Source organism: Rattus norvegicus, chromosome 18 (genome assembly GCF_021556685.1).
Source record: "Rattus norvegicus strain SHRSP/BbbUtx chromosome 18, alternate assembly SHRSP_T2T, whole genome shotgun sequence".
NCBI classification, from domain to species: Eukaryota; Metazoa; Chordata; class Mammalia; order Rodentia; family Muridae; genus Rattus; species Rattus norvegicus.
In genome coordinates, this window is record NC_141551.1 from 63,940,315 (window position 1) to 63,949,917 (window position 9,603).

Consider the following 9,603-nt stretch of genomic DNA (forward strand, 5'->3'; position numbering starts at 1 on the left):
AGACAATGACAATTTAAAACTAAAGGGAAAAAATTGACACCAGAAGGTGGAAAAACCGCCTATACTCATGGATTTGTAGGAGTAATATGAAAATGCCTGCTAAAAGCAATCTACAACCCCCAACAATTGAAAAAGATGACCATAAATTCCATATGGACACACACACACACTCCCAAGATGGCTAGACAATCCTGGACAACTGCTGGAGGTAACACTATAGTAACAAAAACTGCGTTATTGTCAGAAAAGCATAATTGATAACAGGATAGATCTGGAGAACCAGACAAGCCCATCTTACAGGCACCTGTTTTTTGTTTGTTTGTTTGTTTGTTGTTTTTGAGTTCAAAAGAACACATTGGGGGAAAGGCAGCATCTTCAACAATTGTTGGCAAACTGGATAGCTACATGTAGAAGAAGAAAACTAGATTGTTGCCCCTTACCCTGCACAAAACTCAATACCAATGGATCAATGATACCTTGAATCTGTTAGAGAAGAAAGTAGGGAATACACTCCAACTTATGGGCACACCTAAGGACTTGCTGACAGCATACGAATTAAGACTAACAATTAACAAATGGGACCTCATGAAACTGAAATACTTATAATGAACTCTTACCAACAGTGAATAGGCAGCCTACAGAGTGTGGGGGGGAAATCGCTATATATTTGACAGTCAATATCTAAACAACTAAACAGAAAGAAAACACACAACCTGTTCTCAGAAACATGAATGGCTAGTAAGAACTTCTTAAAATGTTTAACCATCAGAAAAAGGAAAATGAAGACTACCTTGAGATTTTATTTTACCCCAGCCAGAATTGACTAATATTAAAACAAACGAAAACAAATCCACACATGACAGCAGGTGCCGGTGTGGATGTGGGGTAAAGGGAATGCTCACTGCTGGGAGTGAAAATTGGCATAGCCACTACGGACGTTAGCATGGGTGACTTCCCAACGTTAAGCATAGATCTATGATATGATTGTACTAATTGTACTCTTCCTGGCTATATAGACAAGTGACTCTTTTATACAGAGATGTTTCGTCCTTACTGTTTGGTGCTGCTCTAATCACAATAGCCAGGAAATAAACTCAGTCCCAATGTTCATCAACTATGGAATAGATAATGAAAATGTTTTATACCAGTGGAATATTCAGCTTGAATGAAAAATAAAATTTGCAAGTAAGTGGCTGGAGCTGGAAGCAGTCATACTGAGTGAGCTAGTTCAGAGACAGAAAGAAACACGACACGTTCTTTTTTCATATGTGGATCTAGCTTTCCTTCTTAGGCGTGTGTGTTTAGAGTGCCCGTGGAAGTCGGGAGGCTAGAAAACCTAGGGATTTCAAGATAGTAGAACACAGGAATGTAGAGAGGGAGAGGGGAATAATGAGGCAGGAAGTGTCAGGTGGAGTGAGGGGTGGGAGGGCAGGGTCAAGGAGGGAGTACAGCAAAGAAGAACTAACTGTGAAGTCCTTTGGAAAAAGCCACATGAAGAGCATTTAATAAACTTCTTAAAATATATACACATACATGCATACAAAGTAGACAGAGTTACCATTTAGAGGGGAATAATGTTTCCACTGTATGCTGTAGGCTATCACACGCCAAAAATCCGACGCCAAGTTTGTCTATCTTTTTCTCCTTGTTGGTTGATGGGGGTCTCACAGACCCCACAAAACCTTAAAAGCCATTACCATGACTTTAATTGTCTGCAGGGCTTGATAGGAAGGCCATCGGATTTCCACCACATGGAAGACCTCACATACTCAAGTAATGGAAGGAACGTGGGGCAAGCAAGCCAGTATCCACCTGGAAGCTTCATGTCTATTGGCTAGCTTTCATAGGGGAATGGGTGCTGTTCACCCCTGTTCACCACTGCTGGTGGAGAAAAATAATCAGCCTTTTTACTCAGCTGAGAGTCCTGCAACCAGCTTGGCAAGACATGTCTATTGCTATGATGGTGGCATGAATGGCATGAGTTAGCAACTACTTTCTGATTGAACATAGGTCTGCTCCACAAGACGGAACTTATGCCTGCTAATAATGTTAATTGGGTCGGGAGCTCATGGGCAAATAGATGATAGGCCTTACTATGACTAGCTACTAATATTCCACTAAATGGGTATAGCATTAAACCGCCCTGTAAATACCTTTTATTTACACCTATGAATGCAAGGATGGTTCAATATATGTAAATCAATGTGTGATATACTATATAAATGGACTCAAAGACTCAAAGAAAATCACTTGGTTTTCTTAATAGATGTGGAAATGCATTTTGGGAAACTGCAATATCTTTGTAGTAAAATGTCTGAAGACACTAGGAATACAAGGACACTACACCAACATAATAAAAGCTCTTCACGACAGGCTTATAGCCAGCATTTTATTAAATGGGGGAAACCTCAAAGAATTTCCACTAAAATCAAGAACCAGAGTGACTGCTTCTCTCCACAATGATGTCAGACAATACTTGAGGCCTCAGCTAGAGCAGTGAGATAAAGACGTAAAATAGATACCGAGTTTTTAAAAAGGGAGAAATCAAATTACCCTGTTTGCAAATGATGCACTTGTGGTTGTAAAAGAGCCTAAAGAATCTGGATCCAGAAAAAAAACATAGCAAAGTGACAGTATACGAAATTAACCAATCAAACCCAGCAGCCTTCCTGTGAAACATTAAAAAAAAAAAATCCCATAAAGAAACCTCAGAAACAATCCATTTGCAACAGACTAAAAGAATACCCCCAAATATGCCTAAGCAAGGAGGTAGAAGACACTAGAAGATGGATTAGCATATTGTGAAAATGGCTATAATACCAGAAATTAAAACCAACCAACCAACCAACCAACCAACCAACCAACATAAAAGTGCAGAGACCCTGGGTAGCCAAAGCAATCCTGAGGGGGAAGAAAGAAAGAAAGAAAGAAAGAAAGAAAGAAAGAAAGAAAGGAAGGAAGGAAGGAGGAAGGAAGGAAGGAAGGAAGGAAGGAAGGAAGGAAGGAAGGAAGGAAGAAGGCCAATTCTGAAGGTATCACCATGCCTGGTTTTAAGTTACAATAACTAACTCCAGCAGCATCTTGAAGGAACCGTTCCTGGTAGGCAGGAAGTGCTCCTTTAAGAGGCTGTAGTCAGGTAAAGTGAGGGGTTCCTCAGCAGGGCTGCCAGCTTTCAAATCCCATTTAATGCTTCCCAATGTTAGAAGCTTGCTCTTGCTGTATGCCCTCTTCCTCCCTTCCTCCCTCCCTCCCTCCCTCCCTCCCTCCCTCCCTCCCTCCCTCCCTCCCTCTCCCTCCCTCCCTCTATTCTCTCTTCTCTCTGTGAGTTGGGAATGACAAAAGCTGTCACTTCCTTAATCATTTAAAAAAGTGATTAAGAAAAACAGTTCAGTGCAACTCCACGCACTGTATTGCATTCACAGATCAACCCCACCACGCCTGGGGCCTTTGTGAAGACTCCACTCTCAGTACTTTATTGTGAAACCTGCATCCTTTGCAGATCCCTCTCTGATCTCGGAAACGGGGACACTTAGATTGTAGGGTGTTTTCTGCCAACAGGTCTCTTCTGCACGAACAGAGGCTTAGTCTGAAGTTAGGAAACCTCTTCACAGATTTCACAGGTTGCTCTCCTCCATGACATGATGACTCCCCCACAAAGCCTGCATTTTCTACCGCTTCTCTGTCTCTGTCTGTCTCTTTCCGTTTCTTTCTGTCTCTGACTTTCTCTTGTTCTCTCATTCTGTCTCTGTCTCTCTCCGTGTCTATGTCTCTGTTTCTCTCTCTCTCTCTCTCTCTCTCTCTCTCTCTCTCTCTCTCTCTCTCTCTCTCTCTCTGTGTGTGTGTGTGTGTGTGTGTGTGTGTGTGTGTGATCTCCAAATCTCAGTAGAGCTTCCAGGTTGTCCCTTTTCCAAAGAAGTATCAGGCACACCGGCGAGCCACTCTAGAGGGAAGACAAAGAACAGGGCAGATCAGTTCATTGAACTGGACAGTTTTAATCAATGAGTTAGAAGAAAGGGGGGAGGGGGAAGACAAAGCGAATCAGTAGCTGGAAAACCCATCTGTGCGCACCTAGGGAGAAAGATTTGTAACTTTGGAAGCACCTCCGATCTAAGAGCAATGCTTTGCAAGAACCTAGCGGTGGACCACTAGGTGGCACTGCAAACACGACTCCTAGGCTCCCAAGCTGGTGGCTGCAAGTTGCTGGAGACCTGAACTCAGAAGTCCGAGAGGCGGCGATCTGGGCGGGCGGAGGAGGCTGTTTAAAAGCAGAGTGGTGAGGTGCCAGTTGAGGTCGGGAGGAGACTGCGCCCTGGCGATGGCCCTACTCTCTCGCCGAGGTCTGCGCAGGTGGACATCAGGTGCCCAGGCAGAGCAAAGCGTCCAGTGAGGACGCCTGGCCCGGATGCAAGATCAGAGCTGGGTAAAGGACACAACTCGATCTCCCAGAAACCGCCTGGAACCCGTGAGGAATCATGCTTACCTTTGCGTGGAGCAGAGCAGAATGGGTGAGACAACTTGTGCTGAGAGCTTTTTAAAGCAGCTGGGTGGTGTGATTAATTCAACAGTAGAATGGGTCTATCTACACCTCTGAGGTATTGCTAATGAATGATTACGATCCGATAGTTCTACCTCATGGCTAATTCGATGGCTCTCTGAATGTGTCTTGTTCTGACATTTCATAACTATTTCCTCATACCGTGCTCGTGTGGAACTTATAAAAATAGCATTCAGACTCAGTGAAATTTAGACCATTCAGAATTCAAGGGAAATACTTATTGAGGGGAAAGTACTGTTGTTTTTCTCTACTTAATATACTGCAAAGCAAGCTTATCTATCAGAGACAGTAACTTTGTGTTTATGCTCAAGGTAAGCGACCCCTTCATTGCAGTCTTTTATGACCCCAGAAAGTATGAATTGAGGTTTTGAGGAGAGTCCTGGTTAATGATAAGAACACAGATAAATCTGCCTTCCTTAATGGAATGTTTATATGTTCTTCAGAAATCTTGACTCATTTGAGCAAAATATGAGCACTAGTCCAATAATGGGAAAATCTGGTGACTGCCTGGGACTTTTTATGGAGTTTGGATAGGGTTCGGGGGAATGCTCTGAGAGTGAACTTAGGAGCCAAAAATCAGACACGGAAAGAGAAGTTGAACTTTACATAAAAATGGAAGCTTTGCAAAAAACTGTAAGTCAAGCGTGACAGAATGTGAGTATGTGGAGAAGCCTGGGAAAACGTTAGGCTTGTGTTAGAGGGACAGAGTTCCAGCACCAGGAGCACAAGTCAGAACGAGGTAAAGCAGGGTCAGGACCTCAGTCTACTTTGTGTGTCCACCCATTTCTGTAGGTGCACTGGTTTTGGTCTGGTAGCACATTCTGTGCTCTTACGTTCTTGAGATCATGATAACAGCAGCAAACAAACCTGTCTTTACAGTAAGTTTGAGGCCAAGAAGTGGAGGCATTTTCTTCCAGCGATGAACTCCTCGTCTCACCTGACTTTATTGGATCTTACCCTGAACGCCTCGGAGGACAACATCCTAGGACAAAATGTCAATAACAAGTCTTCCGCCTGCGAAGACATGGGCATTGCCGTGGAGGTGTTCCTAACTCTGGGTCTCGTCAGCCTCTTGGAGAACATCCTGGTCATCGGGGCCATAGTGAAAAACAAGAACCTGCACTCACCTATGTACTTCTTTGTGGGCAGCCTAGCGGTGGCCGACATGCTGGTGAGCATGTCCAACGCCTGGGAGACCATCACCATATACTTGATAAATAACAAACACGTGGTGATAGCAGACACCTTTGTGCGCCACATCGACAACGTGTTCGACTCCATGATCTGCATTTCTGTGGTGGCCTCCATGTGCAGCCTGTTGGCCATTGCGGTGGACAGGTACATCACCATCTTCTACGCCCTGCGCTACCACCACATCATGACGGCCAGGCGCTCGGGGGTGATTATCGCCTGCATCTGGACCTTTTGCATAAGCTGCGGTATCGTCTTCATCATTTACTACGAATCCAAGTACGTGATCGTCTGCCTCATCTCCATGTTCTTCACCATGCTGTTCTTCATGGTGTCTCTCTATATACACATGTTCCTCCTGGCCCGGAACCATGTCAAGCGGATAGCGGCTTCCCCCAGATACAACTCTGTGAGGCAAAGGGCCAGCATGAAGGGTGCTATCACCCTCACCATGCTGCTGGGGATTTTCATTGTCTGCTGGTCCCCCTTCTTCCTTCACCTTATCCTAATGATCTCGTGCCCTCAGAACGTCTATTGCGCTTGCTTTATGTCTTACTTTAACATGTACCTTATACTGATCATGTGCAATTCCGTGATCGATCCCCTCATCTACGCCCTCCGCAGCCAAGAGATGCGGAGGACCTTTAAGGAGATCATCTGTTGTCATGGGTTCAGGCGAACTTGTACGCTCCTTGGCAGGTATTAAAACACCTTCCCCTCTCCGTGCCTCTCATCTCTCAGTCAATTAGGTTCAGCCAGGGCATGAGCAGGGCCGCTAAGGAGCTCAGATGGACTCCTCCTCCTTATCTCCTTGGCAGCTCGGTTTGGTTATGTCGTGTTGGAAGTGCGCATGTGTGAGTCGTCTCCGTGGTGAGACTGGCCTGAGACAGTTGTCTTTTTACTCCTTGCTCACTCTCTGCTCCCCAGTTCCATTTTTAGAAGGTTTCACCATTCTCTGCTTGACCTGGTAAGTGGCCTCAGGAGATGCATAACCTCCTGGGTGAGTTGTCATTGAAAGAAACGCCGTGGCGGCCTATATTACCATTAGTGGCCTTTGTGTTTCTCTAGCTTCCCTCACGCTGCAGTCCATTTTTGCAGAATTGCACCTTTTGCCTTCTTTCGGGAATGGGGAGACATCCGGCTGCTTTTCATTTGAAACTTTTATCTGCTGTGGGCGTCTCTACAGTTTGCCTATCCTAGACTTCTGGTTTACCACCCTCATTTAGAATTGTCTGGGAACCAACCTTAACTACCTATACTTCTGTAGTTTTGGACTTAGACGAAAATGTCTATGCTACGAACCTTGCTTCGTGTTCTGTGAAAACCTCGAGGACTCTCACTGTCTTATTTTTGACTCAATTCAGCGTTTCCAAGAAATTTAGGGGGGTGGGGTCATACCGGGGATTCTGGGTACAAACCCACCCTCACTCCATTTAGCACATGCCCAGAGTCCAACTAGGTTGGCGGTCTCCCACGTAGTCATCCAGCATCTCCTGGTGTCTGAAACGTCCTCACTAGATGCTTTGCAGCATCTTAACCTGCCTGTAGCCATCATCAAAGGCCCCTGTTCCACAAGAGAGAGATACCATTTTCTCCAGTCTGACGTGGAGGAAAGATATGTAAGCAGTAACCATGAAGACACTGGCTGTGTGTCCTTAATTCCACTCTGGGCCCCACATCTGTGCTGACCTCTCAGATCCAAACTCCACATCTGTGCTGACCTCTCAGAATGGCCAAAAGAGCTATCTGAAAGAAAAAAAAAAAGGTAGAACGTCTTGTAAAAATTAACACGTAGGATATTTTTTTTTTTTTTAGTTATTTAAAAGAGCTGAACCACTTGGGTGGGATTGGACAAGGTAACGTGAAGTTACCGTACAGAGGTCAGTGGTCAGAGCAGTGTTTTGGACGCCAAGAGACTTGCTGTGCTCAACAGAGAGCCACGTGGCCCTCTGGATCCCAGGGAAGATCCCAGGGGTAGAATAAGACATCAATCTTGGTGGTTACACTGCTCATCCGGACGCCCAACCATCACTAGGCTGATTCTCTGCTCCGGGTGCTAAAATGACTTAACTGCAAATCTTGACCTTTATTATTAAGGCGATTAAGAACACGCTCGACTGCATTTTAATCTCAATGTAAACAAAATGGTCCTTGTGTTCCAATGCTGTTACGCTTGGGATCTTCGTCTGAAGTGAAGGGCACGAGTCCTTACAGCTCTCAGATTCCATTCACAGTAGTGTGCTGGAATTAGTATTTTCTCTTTCGTTGGACACTTGACATCTAGGCTTTTTCTAAATGAAAGAAAAATGTAAATCAGGCAGCAGACATAGAGGCGATCCCACAGTGAACTCTGGATGTAAGAGGGCCCTGTCTACTGAAGATTGTAAGAGAATAGTGTCATAATTAACTTGTGAACATGATCGGTGACCCCTCTAGGAGCTCAGCATAGAAAAGAATAGTGCTGGAATTAACAGCAAGGAGCATGAATGAGATGTCCAAACCTTTACAAAATGGAAAACAAGCAGATTGTTTGCAACTGATTTGCAAAGAGCCTCTAAGCCTTTCAAAATGTTGCCTGTTGGTAGCTGCTGGATATTCTCATGCAGGAGGTAAAAATTCTCATTGTAGCCATTAGAAAGCAGAGTCCATGTTGCCGTGGAGGTCACAGGGACAGGATGGGCTTCCTCCCATCTGTACAGAGCAAGCGCTTACTTGCAGGGTTGGTAATTTCCAAGTCAAATCTTCTGCCTAGCGTCCATGAGGATTAAGTAAGGTGACTGGAGTTCTGATCACAATGGTAGAATAGACATCGACCTTGGTGGTTAGACTGCTCATCCGGACACCCAACCGTCACTAGTCTAATTCTCTGCTCCGGGTGCTAAAAGGACTTACTACAAATCTTGACCTTTATATTAAGGTATTTAAGAACACGCTCGACTGCATTTTAATCTCTACGTAAACAGAATGGCCCTTGTGTTCCAATGTTGTTATGCTTGGGAAAATATATGCGTGTAGCAACTTGTTACATTTATGCAAGTAAGCTGACCTCAAAATGAAGTCCCCTTACCAACAACAAAAAAAGAATACACAGGCATGTCAAACATGTGGCATTGTATGTTAGCTTTATGTTTCCGTGGGAAATAAATTTGCTGTAAAATATGTGTTCAAAGAAATTGTTAGTAAAGTAGAATGATTCAATTTGTACTAATAAACATATATGAAATTAATAAAATGGATGGATTGAACTATACATTTGAATTGGTCATTCAGATATGTGAGATTTGGAGTGTTTTTTTTAATCTTTCTGGAAACTTTCTGGTAGGTATTACAAAATGAGAATGGATGTGCATTGGTAAATTTTACTTGACAGCATTTTTTGCCTATAGTATAGACACTCAAAATTATATTAATCTTACAATTTAAAAAACTTTCTATTTGACTATACATTGTTGAAAAATATATCCAAGTACATAATTATTCCGGGGCTATCACTTATTATAAGCTCAGTACAGGGCTGGACGTGCTGGCAATCAGAGGAGAGCAAAGCCAAGGCAAACATTCTACCTTTAGCCTCCTGAGGTGTGTGTTGTCATTCCCAGCTGGGCTTTTTTGTGTTTTTAACAAGCTCCCAAATACTATCAGTCCAAGGTTCCACTTTAAGAAACTCTAGTTCTCAAGTATCAGCAAGGTCACATGACAACAGTTTATTGCTTTTTTTTTCTTTAATCATGCTACATGCTAAAAATAAATTAGCAGAGTCTCTTACAGCTGGCTATTCAGGGACCAGATTGCTCAAGATCTAAAGCCTGGCTTACACAGGTGAGTTTCTTTTCTTGCTCAATTCCACTCCTAATGTC

General features: G+C 43.8%; 1 protein-coding gene across 1 annotated transcript; it reads left to right on the forward strand.

The window, feature by feature from the left end:
• Positions 1 to 3,955: 3,955 nt before the first annotated feature.
• Mc5r (melanocortin 5 receptor) lies at positions 3,956 to 8,996 on the forward strand. The gene is given in 2 exon segments (NM_013182.3): positions 3,956 to 4,505; positions 5,435 to 8,996. A coding segment is annotated over 1 exon segment (978 nt). The 5' UTR covers positions 3,956 to 4,505; positions 5,435 to 5,474; the 3' UTR covers positions 6,453 to 8,996.
• Positions 8,997 to 9,603: the final 607 nt, after the last annotated feature.